This window comes from Chaetura pelagica, unplaced genomic scaffold, assembly GCF_000747805.2.
Source record: "Chaetura pelagica isolate M959 unplaced genomic scaffold, ChaPel_1.0 scaffold76, whole genome shotgun sequence".
NCBI classification, from domain to species: domain Eukaryota; kingdom Metazoa; phylum Chordata; class Aves; order Apodiformes; family Apodidae; genus Chaetura; species Chaetura pelagica.
In genome coordinates, this window is record NW_009970723.1 from 9828801 (window position 1) to 9855127 (window position 26327).

The window sequence follows — 26327 nt, forward strand, 5'->3', positions numbered from 1 at the left end:
ATTCCTGCTTTGTGATATCTAGAGACACAGGGTCAGCTGAGAAAACAGCTCCCTAGGTATGGTACTAAGTGAGTATTCCTGGAAAAAAATTATTCCTTTGTGGTCTCACACTGCAAATGTTTTCCTAAACCCCTCAGAAGTTGTAGCAGCTCCTGTTTTAAACCTGTTTCAAACCATTAGAACTTCTTTTCCTTGAGGTCCATGTGGTGCTTAACCTTTCTGTTGGCAGTTGCATAAGTTTTCTTAATGAGCTGGGATCAGTCAAAATGACATCTGTGATCACAGTAGTTTCCCCATCTTTCTACCATAAGCACAAAGAACAAAGGAAAAGTGTACAGAAAACTTGCATGTAGCTTCAGTTTACTTTTCTGATTTACTGCTAGGGTACTGCCATAAGAATAAAGTTTAAACAATAGGAAGGAAAATATTCTATTCTCTTAGAGGAACTTTGAGGGAGATAAGAAATTGCTAAAGATTTTCTGTCCAAAAAACATTGATGGGTGCTAGAGAAAGAGTGGTGTGTTCGTGTGTGTTTGTGTGAGCTTGGTAGCTTGTCTTTGTCTTTGGTAGCTTGTGAAGCACACAGAAAATAACTTTGGGCATATAAAGAGGCCTAGGCTTTTATGAGTTTTTTTTCCAGATCCAGAAATGCTTTGAAATAGCTGTGAAGTGAGGAGAAAGTCCTGAGACAGGGAAAACCTGTGACTAGTATTATGTGAGATGTTTTTCCTCTCTCTGAATAGAATTCACTAAATACTTGAAAGCCCAGTAAAGAAGAGACACTTACCAGGCCTCTCTGAAAGAAAAGAACAGCTGAAAAATTATCTGAAGAGGGGCAGGAAATTGTCTCCCAGGAACTGACCCTAATCTGTATCTGACTCAGGCTGTTGATCTTTTGCTGATTCTTTTGATTTGCTGTTTTAATTATTTTTTTTTCCTAATCCACACTTAGGTGTTTTCAGCTCCTGGAGTCATTCAGCCCTTCAGCATCTTTGCCACACAAATAGCCCTGTTCTGTTTGTTTTTATTATGTCTGATTTCGACACTCTCTTTTATCAATCAAGATTTCCTTACTCCATCTTTTTGTTGATTTTTTTTTTCTCTGCTTACCTTAGAATCTTCTACCCCAGCAAACCTGGGGTCCAGTTCCCTGTGATGGATGCAGGGAGCTGCTGCAGCTCCCCAGGGACTGAGGAGCATGGGTGGTTCTTGGTCTGGGAAAAATCTCCTGCATTTACTGCAAGAGGAACAAGAGTTGCCTAGAACCCTGCTTGTGCAGTGCATAGTTGCCATATTGAGCTGCAGCTTAATGATGCATCCCAGGCTCCACATAGGTCTTCAGGCAGATGAAGAGAATGATTTGATTTCAAGGCTACACTGGACCAGCGTTGCTGGTAAAAGCAGAGGATTCTATTAGCAAATCTAGCATTTAAAACTAATTATTAATGGCAGTCATTCATTAGCACCAAAATGAGTGCAAGTCTGTTAATAATCCCTGATGGGATAACATTCCCTCAGTACAATTTAGGAGTTAATAGGCTTGCCAAACACTTGCTAGATTCTCTTTGCCCTCCAGAAAATGCAAGAACCTACAGTTTGTGCTAATGTACTTGAAATTAAGTTAAGTAGAAAGAAGAAAGTTAATAATCTTCTGATATTTATTGTTCTTCCAGTCTGTGAGTCCTCAGGAAGAAAACATATTAGAGTAAAAAAAATAATAATTCTTAAATTACCCTGGGGTTCTGTCTAGGTTTGACTCTAACAACATGCTGAACTCTGTGGATAGTAAATCCTTCCTTTTAAAAAGAACATTTTGCAAAGCTGTAATAGGAAAATATACATACATTTGTGGTAGGCTTATGGGTATGTGGGTATGGCAGCTTGACAGTAAGAAGTCATAGATCCACCACTAGAAAATGCCTAAGTAAACTCTACACTCTGAAGTGGCACTGTAGATGTAAGCTTTCAGCATACCCAGAGCTCCTACTGGATGTGACACAGACATACTGCTCCGTAATGGATTTTACTGCTTTGAAAAAGTGAGTTTTTGGTTATACTCACCTGAGTCATGTTTCACAGAAGATACCTATGCAGAAGAATTAATGAGAATTGGAGAGAAGCTTCAGTCTAAATATACTCATGCCTAAATACTCGTAGAGCAAATAATTTTTTGTACAGAGTCCCAGCCAATCATTCTGACATTCAGTCACAAAAGGAATCAGAACCTGCACCTTACATTCTTCTGAAGTTAGTAAGTAGTGAACATGATTTGAAGGGTGCTAAGTTTGACACACCTTGCACGCTTCATTTTTCTGAAAAGCAATGTACCAAACTGTTTTTCATGGATAACTAAGGATCCATAGGGATCTATGTGCAAATATTTTTGTCTGTCTCGTTTGATCTCTGAATTTCTGCAGGCTTTCAGGGACATTGTTATAAAAGAATTTGAGACCCGTATAATCATAAACAGAGGTGGTGCTAGCTTCATTATGTCTGTTTGAAAGGTCCACTGAGAGAGCAAGAAGAGGAAACAGAATCAGTTCTCAAAAGACCACAGAGGTTCCATAAGTTAGAAAAGAGGTCATGGGAAGAAAGGATGAAAAAAGAGCAGCTGGGCTGTATTGTGGAGACAAGACAACCAACCAACAATAAAGCATTGTCAAAAGTGTGTGCTCAGAAAGATGAGGGGGGAGGTAATGAAAAGTACAGGAGGATTAATTTTGTGTGTTATACCCATTAAATTGCGTGAAGACTGTCCAAATGTTGCTTTCTTGGAGTAGTCGTTATGGTTGCTAGATAGTTGCTTGTAATTGGAAGGTGCCAGCCTAGTAGTGACTAGAACAGAAATGTATGAGAGATGATCTCCAAGTCAAATTGTCAGTCACTCTTTGACCTCTCCCATATAGGGGATTATAGTTCGTGCCTTCAGGGATGGAAGACCTGTAGCTGTGGTAATTTTTATGACTATCATATAGTATTGTGTCAACAGGCTGACAAGCAGCCATACGAAAAGCAGAAGGAGAGGGATGGGAGGATGCTGCAAGCAGTACAAAAGCTATTATAAAATCTAAATAGTGATATTTTTTAATTTTTCCTATTACAGTATCAGATTGCATGATACATTTGAAAACTAGCCTCAGTTTGAAAGCAGCTGTGAAAATGCTCTCCCAATGTCTTCTGCTTTTTCTTTAATTATTTTTTAAATGTTGTGGTATCAGGAGAGAAAGTCTTCTGCTGATAACCTGCAGCAACTTTTCGAAGTATAAGCAGCAGCTGGAAAAGGGGAAGTGCAGCCTGTTGGCCTGAGAGATTAGTTGTCAAACATGGTGAAACTTCTTCATGCCTTTCTGCTCAGCCTGTAGTGCCCCATCTGTCTTATGGGACATGTAATTTCCAACTTCTTTTAATTTCTTTGAAGTCTTTTACCTAAGTTAGGAAGTATAGGTTTTACTTTAGTTTTAGATCTGTAAGATTTGCATTGCAGAAGCATAAAGTAAAATATATTGAGTTTTAGGACATATTTTGTCATCCCAAACTTTAGTTTTTGCAGAGAGCAGAGTACTATGAGACCAAAGCTAATGGCAAGGGATCTTGAAGTATTTCTGTGTTGTAACAGTCACCACTGGGCAGACAGCTGCCAAATGTCTTGCAATTAATCTGATGCTTACTGGCTTTCATATCCCTTTCCTTTCAGAACCAATGCCCTGGGGCAGAGGAGTTGGTCTTCAGCCATTTTGTGATCTGTAATGACACACAGGAGACACTGCGGTTTGGCCAGGTGGATACTGATGAAAATATTTTGCTGGCTAGTCTCCACAGTCACCAGTACAGCTGGCGCTCCCACAAGTCCCCCCAGGTATGTCAGGAACAGCCCCTCAGATGCAGCAATTGCTAAAGCTGACTGGTGGCTTTAGGCGTCGGGTCTTCGGCTTTCTCTGTGGTCTCAACTCTTCTAATGCTCCGGTTCCTTCGGGAGCCACATGCTGGGGCTGCATCAGAGAAAAGGTAAACAGTAAGTGAGGAAAGCCAGAAGTGTTTAGAAGTTACACAAGGGTAGAATGACCGCTTCCTGTAACACTGAGCGGTTGTGGAAACTAAAGCTTCTGAAAAAAACCAAAAGAAGATCGCTTGCCAGGTTTTTATAACTAAGTGATCAGTGTCTGTTTTCTGTGATGTACATTAGAGGTTTGGGGAATTTTTTTAATGAATTGTTTTTACCAGAAGCATCTGTTCATTGAAATTGTTTGCAGAACAGGGTCAAACTGGACAAATCTCTTAACTCAGCATGTTTTTGCATTAGAAAAAGTTTGAAATTCAAATGAGGATAAATAAGTTTTTAAGGATAAACACTGAAATTGAAATAAAATATTTTTAAGTTATCAAGAGGAAGTATTTCAATGAAACTATGCTGTTTGTTTTTTTTTCTTGAGCAGTGGTGAAAACCGGACTTTTTACTTGGATTCAAGATAGGGCAAGAATTTAAATCTTTTTAAAAAGTGTTTATGAGACAGCAAAGCCACTTCTTCTCTCTTTTTAATATATATACCCAGCTCCCACTGAGTGGGAGTCTAGAGACTTGTGCCACCTCACTTCCTGAGCAGCAGTCCTGCACGGAAGAGTTACTAAAATGTTTACAGAGTAGTGTAGTGGATAAGGGCTCCTAACTCCTCTTCAGCCCTGAAAAATGCCAGCCTCAGCATGTGAGAAAGAAGGTAAACTGGATGGTAATTCTAAACAGGAGCTGTGCCCACTTTCACTGCTAACAAGTTTCAGGTTTCACTGGGAAGCAGAGATGTCAAATTTACGGTGTTTTTTGTTCATATGTCAGTTGGTGGATACACAGAACTACTGAACTTTACATGAATGTGGTCATCTGTGCAGAGCAAATTCAGCCAGAGTAAATAGTTGCAGTTGACGCTGAAGTCAAGGCGTGAGTTAAAAGGAAGGCAGGCTAGTAAAGGGACCGTCTCATCCCAGAGACAACTGTTATAACTGTGCACTGGTGTAATAGAGAGGGACCTTTGGAGACACTTGGAGTACTGTACTGTATGTCCCTTGTCACATTTTTAAAAAGAACGTATGCTTTCTCATACAAACAAAAGGCCTGTGATGCTCCAGCCCATGGGCCAGCAATCCAAACTGTGCTCTGGGCAACTGGGCAAGTGTCATCGAGACACAATCCCCGCTCATCAGGTGACAATACTTGCCCCTGGGTTACGACTGAAGTAACTCCCTCTGGCTGGGTGAGAGAAACAGAACAACCAGGCTTGGAAAAAGCTACTAAACGTGACCTGTATTTTGTAACCAATTATCACCAGCTTTTTTAGTAACCACCCAAAAAGTCATTTAAACCTTTTCATAAACACATGGAAGAAGAAGGGAATGTTTAAAACAATGATAAAGAAAAACAGAACTAACTAAGGCTTTCCGCTTAACAGCTTTTCTTACCCATTTTCTGGTTATTCTGTAAAATTATTCAGTTGAGAGAATCCTGTTTTTGACCTTTCTACTGAAGGTGTAATTCTGGTTATGTGTCTTTCTAATAATAGTGGTGTAATGGTGCAAGCTAGAAAGAGTTTTGAAAATGAGGAATATCTCAAGCAAAGTGAAAAGTGAAAGAGTTTTAAATTACAGCTTGTTACTGATACTTTCTGTCAGTTGCAGCCAAGCTGCTAAAGACAGCCAGCACAACATATGGCATTAGCCTGGAGAACTTAAATATTAAAACATTGATTTTTAGCTTATCCTCTTAGTCACAGACCTAAACAGCACAAACTGAAAGTGCAGGATGAAAGGTGGAGAATTACAGCAAAAAAAGAAAAATCAGATTAGGGAGTAGGTGAGGTGACAGTAGGAACTTCAGATATTTTTTTCATTCTTCAGCTGAAAGCTGGTGATGTCAAAGGGTTTCCCCACTCTGTTTTACTCTCATTACATTCAGATGCACTGAAGAATTGGGCTGATAAACAGTGAGGAGTGTCATGTTGGATTCTCATGTCCCAAGAGATGGCAAAGCTAACAGCTCACTCCTCCTGACTCAAGCACATTGCTTGCCAGCAGGCTCATTTAGTAGGGGGGCTATAGCTCCCTTGTCCTACCCCTTGGAATAATTTCAATAGTATTTCTCATCTTTTAACATTTTTCAAGTCATGTCTTTCTGGAAAGTTTAGGGAGGTAAATTGCACTGTGTAAGGACAGCCTTTCCACACACAGTTGAGAGAGAAGCGAATTTTCTTTACAACTGTTGGAGAATCTTGGCATCCATCTATAAGCCAGTCTTGTTCATTTGATTAATGTTCAATACAAATCACTTCAGAAAAGCTGTTCATCTAAACAACAAAATCTTTTGTCAGTTTAGATCATAGGAAATTTTGTTTAAATATTATTACAAATATTGTTGTGTAAATTTTTTCAACGATTAATACAAATCCTTGAAATGAAAACAACGACTCAATTAAGACATCAGGTTGTCCCTATTATGCTATGGCACATTTCTAATTATTTCCATGCAAAACTATCTAGCAGTTTATTATCCAAAGGTCAGAATAATGCCCAGGCTTGGACAAACCCTCCAAGTGTCATATTCATGGAATGCTAGATGACTTCATAGTTATGAAATTATTTCATTTCTCATGATAATTCCCAACTTGCCAAGTTAGTGAATTTTAAGAACTCTGAGAGCAGATTGTAAGATAAATGTGAAATAATCCATACTTCTGGAGTCAGGGACTTCCCTCCAGGCATTAGTTCATACTTGACTTACTTGACTTACTCTTGGGGATAAAGTGAGTTAGGACAAGGTCTTAGATACCACATTCTCTTACTGGGAAAGAAAACCAACTTGCACAACTTCGGCTGTCTCATGTTTCTTGTTACACAGGCACTAAGAAGCAGCGGTTGCCATGAAATACTTTATTTAACCTCTGCAAAATGTTTTTTTAGTATGGCAAGGCAGTTCAGTTAAATGAAAATAAATAGTTTCAAAAGGATTGTATTTCTTTCACATTCACATCAATAAAATTGTCCATTTTTCTTTTGCTAATTAAGCATAGTGAGAGATGTAGTAATTGCCCATTTCAATTGTTTACCACAATTAAATACAAATACCTAAAATAAGTCTATTTTGCAGCAGCAGATAGTTATATAATGCTTTATTTACATTCAGAATTTATTTTAATATTAATGAAGCTGCTGTAGGCTATAACTAAAAATTGTTCAACTTTTTTTGTGTTAGGAAAACAGCTATAGCACAGCAAGGGTTTGGATTTATCAGCTATTGATAGTGTCCCTTCAACTGTTAGGCTTAACTTAAAGCTCCTTCCTTCCTTCATTTTTTCCCAGCCCGGATCTTCTACATTTAAGGGAACCTAACCTTTCCCTTTTAACTTTCACTCTGATTCCTGCAAGTCTCGCTAGTTTGGCTAGTATTTCAGTAATAAGCCTGAGGTCTGGTGCTTGCTCTTCTACTCTGCTCCAGCCCCCATATTTTCCTCAGATTTCATGAGGTTTTGACCTTCCTTAGGGATAAGACACCCTCAAGCATATAGTGCCTTTCAGAGTTGGGCTAAGTCCAAAACTGATTTTATTTGAGGCTTTTTTAAGCAATTCTAGCAAAAGTTGCCAGACCTTGTGAGCTGCTTTTGCAGGTTTTCATGAAAGTTAGAGGTCTCTTAGATATCACTAAAAGGGAAGAGAAGCTACATCGCTCCTGTGCTCTACAGACAGCACTGTCTCCTGCATTATTACTGGATCCAGTCTGCTCTCCTTATCTTGATCTTCAAGTTGGTTTGTGGGATGGGCCCCCGTTATGTCAAAAGTCATGTTTGTCTCCAAGACAGCTGTGTTTTTTAGGAGAACTGGAGCATATGATACATAGAGTGAAACGCAGAAGTTAGAAGAGATCAGATCTGCCTAGCAATTTTCTCAGAGTTAAGGAATTCTGTCTTGCAAGACAGTAGGCAGTCAGAGGGTCCCACTAGAGATCACGCAAAATGTAAAATGTGAGAATTCCCTGAATGCATTTTGCAGAGATTGTTTGCTTGCTAATAAATAGCAGAAATCTTTCATAACATGCTAGTGATTACTAGTTATTTTCCCCATGCTCAAACTTCTGCAGAGTCCTCTGAAGAAGCAAAGAATAATGTCTCCAAATTTGTCATTTAGCTTTCTATGCAAAACATAATGTTACAAAGGGAAAGTCTGCATTTGAAGTACCAGCTCCCACACCTTTCTCCAGAATATTACCCCAGACTTAAGATAACAGCCCATTTTCACTTTTCACGATCCTTAACTTGAAGAAGCGGGTGTAGTGGGTAAAAATCAGTTCCTATGTTGATTCGGGCAATGACTCCAACAGGAATGTGACCAAGTTACTGATTAGAAAAAAAATAGATGTATTTCTTATCAAACTAGGTAAATATGCCTGAAACATCTCTGTGCCACTTTATTGCTACTTATGTAGAATTTGAGGGAAAAGATCTCTATGGTTAGCGTTATAGTAATACCTTAATTGGAACCCATTTAAAGTTTTTCTTCTCTTATTTTCAATAGCATGCGTGCAAAGCATAACGACTGCTACAACTTTAGAAATATAATGTTTGAAGGCAGTTATAGATTTGGAAATAGCTTTAAGAACATCCTCCCTGTTCTCCTACCAAAAAAAAAAAAAAAAAAAGACTGGAGCCAAATTTTAACTTACGTTGCATCTCCAGCAGAAGCATAATTCATTCTTCTTTATTTCCAAGTTGCCATTCTTTCAGGTATTGGGTTATAAAATGTAAGATGATATGCAGTACTCTGTGGGTTCAAATTTAGAAACTGGGACTTATATATCAACTATTATTACGATACTTTCCTATTTATTGTTTAAGAATGTTACAGATTCTCTGCACAACCTTTGGTACTTGACATAGTCCTCTCCAGGTCATTTACAAAGCAACATCAGGTAAAAAAGAAGAAAAAAAGGAAAAAAAAAAAATGTTGTTTTATACTGTTCAAAGTAGTGAGAAATGTATTGTTGCTTTCTTTTGGGGTCTTGCATTTGAAATTAATTGTTATACTACATTATATGTAATTCACTTCCTAAATAGTATCTGGGGCAGATAAGGATTGATGTTATTCATTAATCATGTGAACCCTCATAATTTGGTTACTGTTCCTTAACTAAAAGATTCTTCTCTTCCACAGTTTATAAAGCTAGTTTGTACCTGTGAGGTTCAGGCCTGCTTTGCAGGTTGCACTGAGGCTCACAGCTGCTCCAGAAGCCCCTTATGGTCAGAGTTTATCTGCCAAGTGTGACCTTTTTTCTGCTAGCCAGCATGGGGGTGTTGGAAATTGCATCCTCCCATGCTCCGTACCAGCCTTCTGTCCTACAAGGGCTGATGGCACAGGACTGGCCACATCTCCAAGGTCCCATGCGAAAATAAAGCCAAACTGAAATTTGAACTGGTTTGGTGGCTGCTGCAGCTGACGATGTGCAGATGAACTTTTTTCCCAAATACTAACTTTTTTTTTTGTTCTAAGTCCTAATCCTGGCCAAGGGCCCCCATGTATCCTGAAAACACAACCCAAAAATACCAATCATCCTTCTTCAATTTTTCAATTAAAAATCTCTTTAGCTTCAAGTCTTAGCATCCAGCTCCCATCTCCAGATCCCCATTTCCTCTGTGCTGCTACATTATCACGGCTTTTTATTACCTCATATCTTTTAAAATAACCAACTGCTTCCACACCCTTAATTAGATCCTCAGTTGATTCTTCCCAGTCTCTCAGAGTTGAGAGCACTAATCTTTATTCTTCCCAAAGAAGAATTTTCTAGTTTCATGTAGAAGACAGATATAATCTAACTACAGTGAAACCAAATTAACATTGGTAGATCTACAAGCAAAGGAGAAATCAGTTTACATCACTAAGCATTTTGAGGGCACAAGCTTTAAATTACTTATACAGCTGGAAAATGCTGCCTTTTCTGGACAGGCTCCATTCTTAGTCTCATTTTTAATCCCCCATTTTAGTCTTCATGCCTTGTCATATGACACTTAGCTTTATTTACTCAGATCATATCCTTCACTCACACATCTAGCTGAAAACCTAAGGAAATTTTGAGGAGTGCATTGAAACATTCTGTGAAGAGATGTGATAAAGAATACAGCTTTTCTAGCCATTCAATCTAGGAGAAGCAGCTGCATCTTAGTCTGCCTCCCTGATGGCAATTTCTTTCCCTTGCGAAACAGAAATCCATCATGTCTGAGTTACAAACCCAAACCCCAGCAAAGTCTAGTCAAATTAAAATATTCTATTACCTGTTGATATGTTTCCCTAACAGAAAATGCAGAAATCAGATGGTTATACAGATGAGCATCTATCTTCACACATACAATAGTTAGTCTGTGTTCTCTAAGCTACAAATTGCCACTTAACACTGGGTTATTTCGTTAGAATACTTTTGAAGTCCATGGAATGTTTTGTACCATTTTGCAATGACTTCTCTTTTCTCCCAATATGTGTACCATACTTAGCTGTACTTGTTGAACTTTTTAAAGCAGTGTCTAATATTACTTACAATTTACTTAAAACTTGATGAGTGAGTGTTACATGGCAATTACCATGAATCTGTAGTATTAGGTCAGTGTTACAGCAGTAGAGCTCTGCTGTGTTGAGTATCTAATGCCATCTATGATGACGTATTCTGCTGAAATGATGTTAACACCTGATTACTTAATTTTATAAAATTACTTCAATTTTTATTTCCTGCCATATATCTCCGTATCTCTTAGTGTCACTTTCCAGAAATCTCACATTTAAATGACTGATTCACCCAGAGTTCCCTTTGAGTTTTCACAGAATGCAGTTTCTTGGCTCAAAAGTAAACTTACACAGTACCCAGTTTTTCTATTGTTCTGTCATTATTAAAAATATACTAGATATTTTTAAAAAAACTTACAAAGGCTGTTCCCTCTGTATGTAGCATTTACCAGTATGCAAATTGTATGTTTAAAAAATAAGAAATTGCCAATGTATGAGAATAGCTCTTTTTTATTTTTCTTTCTGAACTATGAAGTTAAATGCAGACTAATCGCTGTGCTACAAAAAAAGTTAGTAAGGCAGCATTTGGAAGCTAATGACTGCTCAGGGAAAGCTGACAGCATGTTCCTTGGGAACATTCAACTTGTGAGCAAAGCTGTTTATACAGGGTGGGAAACATCCTAATGTTGGAGCTACGTACAATTACTAATCATCAATTATGGCATTTACATGACATCTGTCTTTGGAGTGCACCCTATTTTGTGTGCCTTCTAGCTGAGACTGACCATTTAGTACCTTTTCTCATTATTTGGCTGTCATTTCCAGCTACCAGTCTCTCCAAAGTAAACAGTTTTCTTGTTTCTCCTAGTTTTCATATGTGATGAGATTTATTCCCAGCTGCCTCTGTAAGAAACTGAACCCATTCCAGCCACTGCAGTTGTACTTTTTTTGTGTGTTTTGTTTTTCCTTTTCTGTAGCTAACACTTAAGAATCAAAGCAACGTGTTTGTTTATGAGTTTGAGTGTCCTAGTGCACAGCTTTCCTCAATGTATTCTGGAATACAAAGCTGTGCCCACGCGTGTGTGCATCCAGATGCATGCCCATCTGCACACTGGCACATATTAGCTTTTGTGCTTCCAGCATAAAATTAATTTGAATCTGAATGCAACAGTCATCACTCTTGCAAATTCAAAAGCCACCCACTGAATGGATGTTATTGTTCTGTGTGTAACTTGTGCTGAGGTTACCACAAATTGCAAACAGGCTACTGAGTTGTAGTATCTTTGAAAGTTGTTGCTGCGGTTGTTTCTTAAAACAATGAAAAAAAAACATAATCCAGCCATTCTCTAAGTCCAACTGGCCAGATCTATGGCCAGTGGTATCCCTTTTTGGAAACAAATATCAGGACAACGTAATATTTACAAGTTGCAATTTTTGCATTTTGGGCCTGATCCTGTTGTCAATTACTTAAATTAATTAATGACAGATGTCCAAAATCAGAGTGAAATACAACCCTCAAGAGAGAATTCCCACAAGGCCTTTATATAACTGTTTTAAAGGACTTAAGTGATGCTTAGGCTCTGTGCTGGCCCTCTGCAAAGAATAAATTTTACCCAGAATGCTTACTGCTTTGATCCCATATATATAACTCACATTCTTAAGTTTTGCACAGCCACAAAAGATCTATACAGAGCTAAATAGCCAGATTTTCAGCTGGCGTAAATTTATGTAACTTCATTGACCTACATGGAACTGTACCAATTTTCACTACTCTGGCTTAAAGAATCTCCATGGGATAGAGGTAAGTGCGTATGGTGGGTAAATGGATGAAAGGCTCTTCAAATGATGAAAGACTATATTGCTCTGGAAGTGATTTAAGTTAAACTGGAAAAAAGCCACTCCTTTTCCGGAATAAATCACACAGGGAGTATAATTATGCAGTTAAATTTCTTCTCATGCAGTCAAGCTTGAACTTGCCACCACATTTGTGTAAGAAATGAAATGTTTCCCATCTCTCAGTAATATGCAAAGTTCTATATTTAACACACACATGTACGTGAGCTGTATAAGCATACAAACAAATAGATTTGCATCCTTCTTTATTTTGAGGGAAATGGTATTTGTAATTTTCTGTCTTAGTCTGAAGGCAAAAGTCTGGCCTGGGACCTGCGTTCCGTGTCACCTTGCTGATGTTGAAGAGGGTGGATTTCTAGAACAATTTCAAAGGCAGTAAAGAAAATCTCAGATTTCCTTTCTTAGGCTCTCTGGTCTATGTGCCTTTTTTTCCCCAACAGTTGTGTACTGGATTTTTACCATACTAAATACACTGTTAAAGCAGGTAATTTATAGAAATGCATGATGCAGAGCCACCCTACAGTACTGGTGATTCTTAGATTTGTATCTGAAATCACAGAAAGAGTGGGTCATTCAAAGAACTGGCTTGCTTAGCATTGCCAAGTTTTAAAACCAAGAATATTTCTCTAACCATGGGAATTCCTATCCTACTGCAAGCCACTTTTTTATTCCCTGTTATGTATTGAAGTAGTAATTGCTTTCTTTCCAGCTGTTACACATCTGTATTGAAGGCTGGGGAAACTGGCGGTGGTCTGAACCGTTCAGTGTGGACAATACAGGAACTTTTATTCGAACCATTCAGTACAAGGGCCGGACAGCATCACTTATTATCAAAGTTCAGCAGCTCAGTGGAGTGCAAAAGCAAGTGAGTATTTTATCCAGTTTGGAAAAAATTATGTGAGTAATTTAAATTTTTATCTATTCACGAATTCATCACCTTATTATTTATTCTCTCCTACTGGAATCAGAAAAAAAAACCGAGCATAACACTCTTCTGGGGGCATTTTGGGGAGTTTTTACGACTCATTTCTTCACTTTGGATCTTAGCTTTTACAAGCTCAGTTACCACCACAGATTTTGCATGTTCCAATAAACATCCCTTTGCATTTTTTGTAAGTTCCGACAGAGCTAAATTACACAATCTCCTACATGTTTTGAGCCCTTGAGAAGCAGAATTGATGTATTTTTTTAGAAACTGTTAATATCTTATTATGGGTTGTAATTCAGGCGTTTGTATTGTTATAAGAGAATAAAGTAATGATCAAATTAAAATTTGAAAATGGGCTGCTGTGCAGTAATTTTTCACATACTATCTTTGCAAAGAGATCAGTTAATAACACTGCAGTCATTCTGCCTGTGTTGGCAGAAGGCAGAGCATGTGGTGGACGTAGCATGTTCAGCTCATGGATATGGCAGAGCGCCTCATGTTGCACAACAGAAGTGCAGCTGATCATACAAGAACAGTGCCTGGCGTTACTGAAAGCCCTGCTGAGATTTTACTTCGTAGGTTGCAACTATGGTGTGCACCCTCATTAATGAAAAGCAAATGAGGATGGTTGTAGCAGGGATACACATGGCACGCTGTTCCTTCATATAGCTTAGAAAAAAAATCAGATATATGTTCTATCATATATAATTCATGTATGATGGACAGCAACAACTCTGAGTCTAATTTTGTAATTTTCTGGATGAGTGCACTTAAATACATAAAGGTGGTACAGCCATTCAATGCAATTATAAACATTGAAACAGCAAACATACTGAAAGCTCTGGGTCACTGGATTCTGATGGGAGTGTGAGGTGTTAGTAGAAACCTTTCTTCTGAAGTGCATCACTGTGACTGCTCAGAATGGGCTCAGCATTCAGAGATCATCACAGTACTCATAAAATCCAGAGCTGTGTCAACCATGGGCAGTACAGCTTAATTCAGTGGGAATGTAAGTGGATACTTTACATGTTTATTTCAAGGCTGGATACTGCCTTAACAATATTTAAAGCATTTTAGTGCCTAGGTTTCTATGAAATTGCATATACATTTGGCCAGTAAAAATAATACTTTACCATTCACTGCCTACAGCAGTGCTTGGGAAAACATAAAATGGGGAGATTATTCTTGTACAGGTTTTTACTCAATAATTCAATTTTGAACTTTCTTTTTCACAATTGCTTATATATGAGCTGCATATTTTTGTGTGTTTTAGATCCTAATCTGTGGAAGACAGACAGTCTGTAGTTACCTTCCTGAAAGTATTGAACTGAAAGTGGTTCAGCATTACATAAATCAGGATGGACAGGCTGTTGTTAAAGAACACATCAACTGCCTTGCAGCCAAGCAGAAGTTGCCTTCATATGTCCTGGAAAACGATGAGCTCACTGAGCTGAGTGTAAAAGCTACAGGAGATGAAGACTGGTCCCGAGATGTATGTCTAAGTTCTAAACATACAGAACACAGCACTGTCATTCAGGTATGACTAGAAATAGGCATATGGAATATAACATTAAAAATGTCTGAGAGAACTGGGAACTTTGGCTTTGACTTTTACTTGATATGATGAAATGTTGAACATTACCATCCTGAAATAATTTTAGTGTAATGCTGCTGATCTCTCTGCATACAGGTGCCATCTACAAAGAGTTCAATTACATATGTATGGTGCACAATTTTGACTTTAGAGCCCAACTCTCATGTGCAGCAACGATTAGTAAGTACATTTCATGTCTCTGAAATCTAAATATTTGTGCCTTACATGTCATATAATAAATTAAGGGTAGAATAACCCACTAAAGATTTATTAATAGTATGTTTTAACAGTTGTAATACTGGAATAAATTTAGCCTTAAATGGGTATATTCTTGTATTTTTGTAGATTGTTTTCAGCCCTCTTTTCATTGTAAGGAGCCATCTTCCAGACCCAATTATCATACATTTAGAGAAAAGAAGTCTGGGACTGAATGAAACACAAGTGATTCCAGGGAAAGGACAGGAGAAAGTACTGCAAAATATAGAACCTGATCTTATGCACCACCTGACATTTCAAGCCAGGTAAAATACTCACTTTCCTTGAAAATGGTTCATTTGTATGGAAAAGAAGATATCATACACAGTATAACCTCTGGTGCATTTTTTCAAAGAGTGTGGCATATGCAGAGGAGATACAACAGAACAAGCATATGTGGCCTGGAAGGAAATTTCCTGATAGCAAATACTAAATTTGGTATAACTATCCTAAGCACGATGGCATTTTTTTTTCTTAAGCAGTTCAAATTTTTGTCTTTTGGAAAATCAATTCCTAAATGATCTTGAAATGTTTCTTTGAGAATGCTGCAGTGTGTCTAGGATCTCAGACACAAAGGTCATTAGAATGTCATAATAAATTTGAGGCAATGCTTGGGAACTTGTTAGACATAGTAACTTGATTCATCCACGATTACCTTGAGAGTGTTTCTCCTGCAGAATACGCTTGGAAAGCTTCATTAAGGGAAGTGTTTGTGCTACTAATGCTTGATCTTACTGTGTAAGTGACTGAATCTGTTTTCAATGACAGGGAGGAAGATGATCCATCAGAGTGTGCAGTACCTATCTCCACGACACTAATTAAACAGATAGCAACTAAATCCCATCCCGGTGGCAACCTCAACCAAATACTGTCCGAGTTCTATGGCACTGCCACTCCTCCCCAGCTTCCATGGCCGTATAATCGGAAGGATTCAGACAGGTAATTCTTTGCTAAACTTCATGGTTGTTGCCTTGCCTTTTCAAATAAACTGAAGTCATGTTCAAGAACACGATATGTGGTCAACATGAGATATTTTTTCGGTAATTACATGATCCTCTATGTAAGCTGCAGAATCTGTTGCAGGTGGGAAATAATTGAGCTCAGCCCTTGATCACACTGAGAAGATTCCATCAGCAAGGATTAAAAACATGGAACAATTTTTTTGTGAATACATCTTCTTTACTTCAACTCTAGAGGCTGTTGTTTATTTAGTAGTTGTTTTGCTCCAGTTGTTTTGCAACAGGGAGTTGCTGTAGGAGGAGTTGCTGGGAAAAAAATGTGATTATGTTAAGGTGTTACTTTAGTTGACCGAATTTAGATTGAGCTTATGCAGTTAGAAACTCTGTAGACTTATAGCCTATATGTAGATAAATCTGTCAGACAGCATGTCAGTGTGTTCCAGTATGATACGGTAAGAGAAGATTGCTTTTCTATTTCAAAACCAGAAAAGCCTTTCAAATTTCTGAAAATGATGGGTTATCATTTTTAATCTTGAATTGCTTATTCCTTTGAGCTAATCTTTTTGTTTATTTGTTTTGAACAGCAATGAACAACTCTCCCAGTGGGATAGCCCAATGCGGGTAAAGCTGTCAGTGTGGAAACCATGTGTTAAAACTCTACTCATAGAACTCCTGCCCTGGGCTTTGCTTATCAATCAGTCCAAGTGGGACCTCTGGCTGTTTGAAGGAGAGAAGATTGTTCTTCAAGTACCTACTGGGAAAGTAATAATACCTCCCAACTTTGAGGTAACTTTGCCATTCATGTTAACATGCACAGTTCCACTAAACATTCTGATACTGAAGAATGGTTATTATTCCAGATGATTCCCACTTTCCAGTCGTGTCTGTTAGTCATATGATGAGAAGTAGAAATAGCAACAGAAATTTGCCATGCTGGTGAGCCACCGAGTGGGTACCATGATAAACTTGATAGCAATGTTTGAAGAACAACATGTCTTTAAGGTGGATATTTTAAAATTGTCTGTAAGACACTGTAGGAACAAAACCTGCATGCCATCTGATTCAGCAACCTTTTCTCCTTCCTCACAGTTCAGCCAATGAATTCACAACATGGTAATAATGTAGCAGCCCAAGTAAACTGCCAACCTGTCATTTTGAAAGTGTGTTAACCACACAGTAGCAAAGCTGACAGCCTGGAAGGAATGTTTGGTTTGAGAGTTTTAGGCCAAGTTGTTTCATAGCTCGTATGCTACCAAGAAAGGTTTGATAATGAGATAGGGTGATGTGCAAATAAGGAAGGTTCTTAAGTATGCCTGCCTTCCTGAATTCAGGGGTTAGTGTAATGAATCTTCTCACGTACCTTAACTTGCACATGCTTTTTCATTACAACCCCAATATTCTTTGTTTTTGAAAGAATTTAAATAATCTGACACAGCAGCTGGTCCATTCCATTTGGACAATCTGGTATTTGTGGTTTATTTTGCTGTCTTTCTTTTTTCCCCATGTATGTCTGTTAATAAAAAAAAAGGTCTGCCTGATAACATATATAGTCTTGATTCCACCATGAGAATCAATCCCATGGTCCACATTGTGGTTTCATCCATCCTTGTACCACTTAGAAAGCATCAGAGGGAAAAATGGAGGAAATAAGATTGACTTGATACTGGAAACTATGTTTAACTCTAGCAGAAGCATGTCTAATTGTCAACAAGTGGTAACTGGTGATTTTTCACTTGCAGGAAGCTTTTCAGGTTGGAATATACTGGGCAAACACTAATACTGTGCACAAATCAGTGGCAATTAAACTGGTTCATAATGTGACTTCCCCCAAATGGAAGGATGCTGATAATGAAGAAGTAGTAACACTGGATGAAGAAGGTTTTGTTGAAGCTGAAATAAGATTTGGTGCTTTTCCAGGCCATCAAAAGGTTAGAAGAAAATTACCATTATTTGTAACTTTAAAACCAAAGTCATATAGCAGATGAAAACCATTGAATGTATTGCAGCATGAAATCTCCCTAGTTACGTTAATACAGGTAAAACACAAAGAGTATAAACAATGTGTGAAGTAAAATTCAAATAATTAGATCAGAAAAAGCATTCTACCCAACTGATTGAGATAATACAATATCTCCTAGAAAAAGAATTAATGAATTCTCAGTTTTGTTTAGAAAACACTGACAACTCCAACTTCAAAAGTATGTGGTGTTCCTCCAGTTAAAAAGTGCATGAATATAGATGGGATTTCCACAGTTAGAAAGAAAATGGCAGTTTTGTCATGATATTTCAATACCTTTTGTGATTTCATGTGTGGCCTTATCATCGCTTTTATTATCTCACAGCTGTGTCAATTCTGCATTTCTTCGATGGTTCGACAAGGTATACAAATCCTACAGATAGAAGATAAGACAACAATAATCAATGATACATCATATCAAATCTATTACATGCCACAGCTTTCTGTTTCCAAACCCCACTCAGAAGAAGAGGTAAAACACTGTGGAAACTGTTTATGTTTGTCATCTGCTGTATGTGGGTGTTTAGACTTGATGGTCTCAACTGCATGCAGCAGAGCTTGAACAAAAAATCTTTAGATGTAATAATGATAAAGTATTTTATATAATTTTAATTTAAAATACAGAATCCCGGGTTAAACCAACTACAGTAATTAACCGTGATCAGATATCTGTGCAAAGCAGGAGATTCTTGCACGTTGCATAATTAGTTCTGCCTGTTCTCCATCTGTTTAGGCACTAATGGCCATTTCTGTAAAAAAGGCAGCATAATCCGTAGTAGCTGTTGAAACTGTTCTCAGAATTTTTCCTGAGTTTGCGTGTAGAAGAGGTATAGTGGCTTGGCAGGCTGAAAACTTTTTGTTATCCTTTTGGGAAGATTCCAGTTATCTGAACAAAGCTGCAGAACTAGAGACGTGCCCAAAGTTTATGTATTTAAGTGAACTGCATCAAATAATGAATATCAGTTTTCTAATAATTGCACAGGATATTTAAGGACTAGCTTACAGGAACCAAAATGTATGCATGGTCAATGTATTCTAATCAAGCATTTATACATATTCATTGAAGATTACATTTAAAGTAAAATACGTTGGAAAGACCTCTCAGGTTCAAACTTGCTAGAGGAGCTGGCAAACAAATTTTTTTGAAGTTCCCTATTTCTGTGTTGTTTTCCTTCTGCATCAGTTTTCTTCACACTGGTGTCTATGTTTGTGCATCACACATTTTGTGGCAGTTTTATGGGACAGGGAACTGAAAGAATGTTGAGGGTTTATATCTATAAATTTGTTTTCTTCTCACAGTTCTGTTACAGTGACGTAGCTGTGGCTTCTGGTACAGTTATGTTGTGCAACTGGGAGTGCACAGTAGACAGCTGTGCTCAGTTAACTGCATAAGTGTACCTGAAGACAGAATGTGGCCAAATAGCTGTTAATGCAATGGACTCGGTGCCACCACTCGTTAGTTGTGGTCAGTCGGCTACTTGAGGCTGTTCTATGCAAGATCAACATGAATAAACTGCCCACTAGGAGCCAGCAGGTTGTGCAACCCACCACCTTTTGTCTTTCCAGGGCTTCCGCTCATGGGACAGCTCAGTGTTCAGCATCAGTGCTGCCAGCAGAGCAGGCAGTGCCACGCTGAGCCCCGTGCCCTGCTGGGACCTGGTGCCAGACACTGCTCCCGTGGCTCCGGGAGCGCCTCTTCCCGAGAAGCGCCTGTCGCTGAGCTTCAGCCCCGGTGGCTGCGCGGGGAGCTGGGAGCTGTGGAGCCTACCAGCTGTCATTAAACAGGAGTTCCCTAGGCAGAGCATGGCAGTGCCCACAGGAGCTGGTAGTGAAAGTGAACTTTGTACAAGGTACTGTAGCTGGTTATGAATAACGAACTCCGCTCGTTGCTGTAAAGCTTCAGCTAGGAACAAGCCGTAGGAGTCAGAGTAACACATGCCCTCCATATGCGAAGGGCAGGTCTTACTTTAATTTAAAAATTGTTATCTTTTGATGGTTTTGATGCTTTTATTGTAAATGGTTTAATGTTATGGCCATGTTGTACAATTTTATAATGTAGGGGCTGCTATATTTTTACATACATACAGAATAAGAGCAGAAAAAGTTTATATTTGAGATTATGGTCTTTTTAAATTTGTGGATAACAATCTAAGAGTGCAAGGACAGTGTGAAATAATATGAAACAAACATTTAGGTTTTGTTTTTAAAAGGTTAATATATATTTTAGTGATAATAATAAGAGAATAAACAGGAAAAGCAAAAAAGGGATTAATCTTTTTTGAGACTACAAGGAGAAGCTTCCAAATTTTAAAGCCTGAAATACCCAAATGTGCATTCCAGTTACAAACAGATGCATCCAGCTAGTTAAAAATAACAGTCAAATGACTTGTCAGATGCTCAACTTTAATTCTCAGACCTGATATCTGAATCTATTCATGCATATGCTGGTATAAACAAGAAACAATCTGCTGAAATTAGAGAAGCTACATCAGTATGTATTACCAGCCATATTTTCTTTCTCTTTAACTTTCCCTGAAGGACTTGATACCATTAAGACCCTCATACAGTTCTTTTGCAGAATCTAAGAGGTATCATTATGGATAGAAAAGATTCTCACACAGACCTCAAAAAAAAAAATTAAATGTGAAGAACAAGGGAAGGATTCCTTTTTACTCTGAGACAGGCATGGAGGATCTCATGTTCCTAATCAAATTTTCAGACAGTTTAGATTTTTTAATTCACCATGTGGTAAAGTTTTCTAGAAATATCCAATAAATTTGCACAAGAAAAAAAAGGATTTGTGTTTATGTGTGAAAACATTTTGTGTGGCTAATGAGTTAAATGTGAAGAACAAGGGAAGGATTCCTTTTTACTCTGAGACAGGCATGGAGGATCTCATGTTCCTAATCAAATTTTCAGACAGTTTAGATTTTTTAATTCACCATGTGGTAAAGTTTTCTAGAAATATCCAATAAATTTGCACAAGAAAAAAAAGGATTTGTGTTTATGTGTGAAAACATTTTGTGTGGCTAATGAGTAGAACTAAATTAGTTTGTTTTCATTTTAGAAATGTATGTAGTGATTATATTATTAACATTTGAAAGGGCAATAGCATTGTGGATCATTGCAGAGGAGCAGTCAGTTACAAATGTATGTATTTGTTAAAAATGTCTTTCATGTGTATCAGAGAAGTATGTGTGCAAATTCTTCAGGAAAAATTTAAAGATTTATGTTGAAAATTTGGGTCTACAATCTCATGTTTTTAATTTAATATAAATCTCTGCTGGCTAGGGCTCTCATCTTGCAAACACACATGCTCAGTTTAACTCATAAGTGGTGTCTGTGAAGGGATTTCTTCTCTAATGTTGTTTTTCATGCTTTTTCCACGTGTTCTTTTGTTTAAATATAATTCTCAGTGGATGTATGTACTTGCCTAAATGTATATAAATATCTGTAGAATTGGAACTTGATCATAAAGAATCTAACAGATGCTAGTTTTGAATGTTTTTAGTTGTCTAGAGTAATAATACATAAAGATTTCATCCAAAACATGAATAATCAAATATATCTGCTTCTGTTTTAGAGCTATTGCTCTGACTTATCAAGAGCATCTTGGCGTGACGTACCTAACACTTTCAGAAGATCCTAGTCCTCGGATAATTATCCACAATAGGTGCTCTGTTCCATTGCTTGTAAAAGAGAACTTAAAAGGTAGGTAGTATGCAGTAATTAGAAACAGTGCCTTGTTGCAGTATAAATTGTTTTACTGTCTCTCCAGTACAAAGTTAAGTTCAGTACATGTTTTGGTTACCAGAACTTGATGCTCTCATAAAGGTCTGTCTCAAAGTGAGAGAGTCAGGAAGATAATGAAGCCTGGAAGCTAGTGGAGTTAATTGTGAGGTCAGGAGTATGAACTTATATGTCTCCAGGCTTTTGGGTCTCCCTGGTTCCAGCTGCCAAGGTGACTTGGTCATAGGAAACTAGTAGGCAGTGGAGCTTTGTTGACATCAGTTCAGTCCCATGGAACATTTAAGCCTCCTCAGATTTGCAAATATAACACACAACATATTGCCACAATTCCAGTTACAATATGTTAACGTAAAGATTATTTATGTTAATGGCATAAAAAAGAAAATAAACCAAACACAGAAAATTCCAACCAATAGAAAAGTATTTATATATTAGTGATATTTTAGATAGAAACTTCCTCATTTTTGTAAGCATAGGTGAGTTTTCATTTAATACAGGTTTTAGAAAGCCCTAATCTTGTCCATTTTATAAAATTTCAGATACACCGAAGTATGAAGTTTATTGTAGAAAGGTTCCAGCTGAAAGTTCAGTTCATCATGAACTTTACCATCAAGTCTCCAGCTATCCAGACTGCAAAACGAAAGATTTGTTGCCCAGCATTCTGCTGAAAGTGATGTCAACTGATGAGTCAGTAAATGAGTGGAGTGATTTTGTGGACATCAACAATTATGGAACACAAGTAAATCATTATAAGCTATTTCCTAGTTCACAACATAAGTGGTTGTCTTCCTGACCTGCATAGTATATTGTTCCTCTGCGATAAGCATATAATAAGCTTTCTGTTGGGTTTGGGTTTTTCTGTCTAAGTCTTGAGAGCTCTCTTTCCTTTGGAAGTTTTAGGAGACGGCTTGCCTTCTTCTCTGGCTGTTTTTAAAAACAGCTAAATAAAAAATACAGGCTTTCTAGAACTGATTTTTTTCACTTCTTTTATCAACTTAGAAATTTTTCTAGGTTGTTCCCTGGAAAAATCAATCCTGAAAAATTCTCTGCCTATAAGCAAAGAATCACCCAGGATCCAGGAAAACCCTTCTAATTGGTAACTTAGTTATCACAGGATTTTTATCTTTACATATTCAAGGAATCCTCACTGTTGCTCTCCCTTGGTGTCTTCACAGAAGCAAGGCATGACTTTCTAAAACAAAACAAAACAAAACAAAACCTCCCTTGGTTTTCCTTCTGTTATTTTTCTCCTGTTTTGAGGTAAATGAAAACTTCCTCGACTGGAGTAATTCTTTTTGATGGAAATTTTTTCCATCTTTGAAGTCATTAGTTTACATGGAATCAACATAAACTGCTTGGCTCTTTGAAAGAAATACTAGTTTCAGATGTTTTCCCTGGGGACCAATCACAAAATGCTCTTGATTATTGAGTGTTATGTTATATAGCAAGTAGTTCAGTTTCATTCAGCAAGCCAGTCAAGCAATGCAAGGTTTCAAATTTCAGTCATTAATGTTATGCCAGACCAGGGTTCTTTATAAGTATCTGGCTCCTAGAAGAACTAGATGTTAAGACAACATTTGGGGATCATTGTCTACTTGAAGAGCTCTCCAGATAAAAAGTGTAGCCTTCTGTTATTCAAGTTTTAGGGATTACATGGAGAGAATCTCCCCGAGATTTCTCAGGTGGTCTTTCTCTTAGAAAACTGTAAATATAAGGAATATGCTAATAGCTTCACATAGAACTCCATTCAGATTGTGAAATAACTGAGATTTTGAGGATCTTAAGTAATTTGTACTCTTTCTACCCAGTTACTGATAGGTACTTGTAACTCTATTAGAAAAAAATAATAATTGTATTAATTTACTAAAATTAAGTTATTTATCACCAAAATCATCTGGATTTGGAATTAAAATTACCAATCTCTACAATCAACTACCATTTTTTTAATAAAGAAGGTGTATTAAAAATTCAGTAAATGTCCTTTTTTCTCCAATTCCATTGTGCAGGATTGTGAGTTTCTTTCATATAAGCAAAGGATTAAAACTGACATACTGAAATTCTAAATTCACTTATATGTAATTCTCAGAAGAGTAAGATATTATTTGATCAATGAAATTTAATTACCTGTAGAAGGTTATTATAAATAGTGTAACAAGAATAGTGCTAATCCTCCAAAACGTCCAAGTTCTTTTCCTTCTGGTGACTTGTTAACAGTAGTAAAGATTCTTTGAGACAAACAACTGTTTATTTTACCTGTGCTAGCCCATTATCTTTGTGTTGTTCTGTGAGCTTACATTCCTTTAAAGTACAGTTTCTGTCATTACAATCTGATAAACAGTTGTGTTGATAACAGCCCTACAGGAAGAGAGAAGCCAGCTTGCTCTATCAAGGACTGCTGTGAGTTTTCCAAACCTAAAAAGACCTGATTATTTTATGTTCTAGAAAAACACAAAACTTGCATGGATATATTGCAGAATTAAGCTCCAGAAACAGTGTGTCATTTCTTTAAGTAGGGTATTTATTCCTGAGGGCACCTTGTTCAGAATGGAAGTTTGCACATTTGTAAGCAAGACACAAACCTGTTGTGAAGTTCCCGTTTTCCTGCCTTTTTAGACACTTACACTTTTCAAGAGACTTTTGCCATATCTTTGTGGCAGCATCTTGCTTGTGAAGGTGTTCTCACCAGAACAGTTTAGATGACTTAAAAATTTATTCTGTTTTCAATCATTTAGCAAGTCTTCATTAATCCAAAATGTTACCTATGTTTTAGTCTTTGTGTCTTTTGCATCATGCTATCAACCATTCATATAAGCAGCTCTGAGCTAGGACATAGCAACATAATGTTAATTTAGGGTTATTTTCCGAAGGAGAAGTTCCTTCATCCAAAATCACAAATTAAAATTTCCTATTTATTCTTTTATCATGTAACCTCCTCCTCCCCACAAGTCTTACTTCTGTCTGGAGAAGCTTCTTAGTAAAATATATTCAGGTTTACAATTAAAGCATGAGGTGCAAATTTCATCTTCCTGTATAACTGAAATACTTAAAGTAACGGAGCTCGTTTTTTTCTGAAGTATTGAAATCTGTTGCTGTTTTTTCCTGAACAGGATCCTGATTTGAGTGAAAGATCTCAACCAGAAGGCATTAGTAGGATTACTTCAAATTATAAGATCAAAAATAGTATTTTCCGTGGCATTTCATATGTTTCTAACTCTCTTCACTAGATTGTGTTCTTAACTGGCTTTGGCTATGTTTATGTGGACATTGCTCGTCACTGTGGAACAACAGTCATAACCTTGGCCCCAGAAGGAAGAGTGGGACCTGTTGAGATCAACCTCGACAGGTACGTAAAGCCCGTAAGTGATAGTAAAAAGCATTGCCAAACAGTTCTGAGAAGCTGCTCAGCTTCCTGAATGTTAACTGACACAAATTTTGGCTTAACTCTTCGTTTTGCTTCATGCTGCTGCATACTCTGTTAGACCACATGTTGGGCTTTGTATATCACAGTTAAAAAAGGACAGTCTAACATCAAAAGGCATGTCACTTTAGGGTAAACACTACATATCTGATACAACAAAGGGTTCTGAGTTTTCGTTTAAAAAAGACATTTTCCATCTTAATTAATTGTGAGTGTGCTCATCGGTTTAAAATGTATTTAACTAGGTCCTGCCACCTGTAGTCATACAAGCTTCTTCTCCAACTGGTAGGAAACTTGATGTGCAAAGGCTGTAGGCATAGTGTTACAGTCAGTAATTAACTGTACTTGATTATAACATTCTTCTTTAGAGGACTTTCCCACACACCACAACCTGGACCTCAGCTCCTTTCAAGTGCAGTTATAACAGTACCTGTTTTCAAGATGCATAATGCCTGACCTCCGGTAATGCTGTTACAAGTAGAGTGGACTTTGTTGTACTGTTTTTATTTATGCTGTAATTCAGTATTAATCCTTGAGAAACTGGTCATCAGCAGTACATAATAGTCTGCTTCCTAGTGAAACTTGGCAATGGGCAGTTAACACTGGAGGGGGGGAGACCCTCAATGCCATTGACACAAAAATGCTGTGGTGGCTTCAGTGGAGGGCACTCACTTTGTGTGTGATGAGAAATGACTTATCCATAATAGTAACCTTCAGTAAGGGCTCCCAGAAAATACCACAACAGCTAAGGCTGTATGTGAATGATATGAAAATTGTATTTGTTGTCTTTGTTGTTTTAACATCTTGCTCTGTTGCAAATCCGGTAGGTAATTCCTATATAGAGAGACATTCCTGTCCAAACTATCCTGTTGATTCATAAAAAGGAGATCAACTGGAGTAGATATGTAATATCCCATTCCTTAAAAGACTTCCTGGGTGGTACCCACTGTGGTGGTTAAGCCTACCAGATCACATTAACTTGCACAATGAGTTTTCCATGTTATAGATAAATCTCTCCTGGTAGCTTT

The 26327-nt window shown here is 37.6% G+C and overlaps 1 protein-coding gene across 2 annotated transcripts in view; it reads left to right on the forward strand.

Moving 5' to 3' along the window:
• VPS13B (vacuolar protein sorting 13 homolog B (yeast)) overlaps nucleotides 1–26327 on the forward strand; it is a 429191-nt gene that overhangs the window by 380098 nt on the left and 22766 nt on the right. For both annotated transcript variants that reach the window (XM_010006448.1, XM_010006447.1), the window contains exons 42-54: nucleotides 3695–3856; nucleotides 13088–13243; nucleotides 14580–14843; nucleotides 14997–15080; nucleotides 15246–15421; nucleotides 15924–16094; nucleotides 16699–16900; nucleotides 17854–18042; nucleotides 18457–18603; nucleotides 19698–19981; nucleotides 21715–21842; nucleotides 22421–22620; nucleotides 25106–25224. In XM_010006448.1, coding sequence (XP_010004750.1) covers nucleotides 3695–3856; nucleotides 13088–13243; nucleotides 14580–14843; nucleotides 14997–15080; nucleotides 15246–15421; nucleotides 15924–16094; nucleotides 16699–16900; nucleotides 17854–18042; nucleotides 18457–18603; nucleotides 19698–19981; nucleotides 21715–21842; nucleotides 22421–22620; nucleotides 25106–25224 — 2282 coding nt within the window. The remainder of the gene's footprint in view (nucleotides 1–3694; nucleotides 3857–13087; nucleotides 13244–14579; nucleotides 14844–14996; nucleotides 15081–15245; nucleotides 15422–15923; nucleotides 16095–16698; nucleotides 16901–17853; nucleotides 18043–18456; nucleotides 18604–19697; nucleotides 19982–21714; nucleotides 21843–22420; nucleotides 22621–25105; nucleotides 25225–26327) is intronic.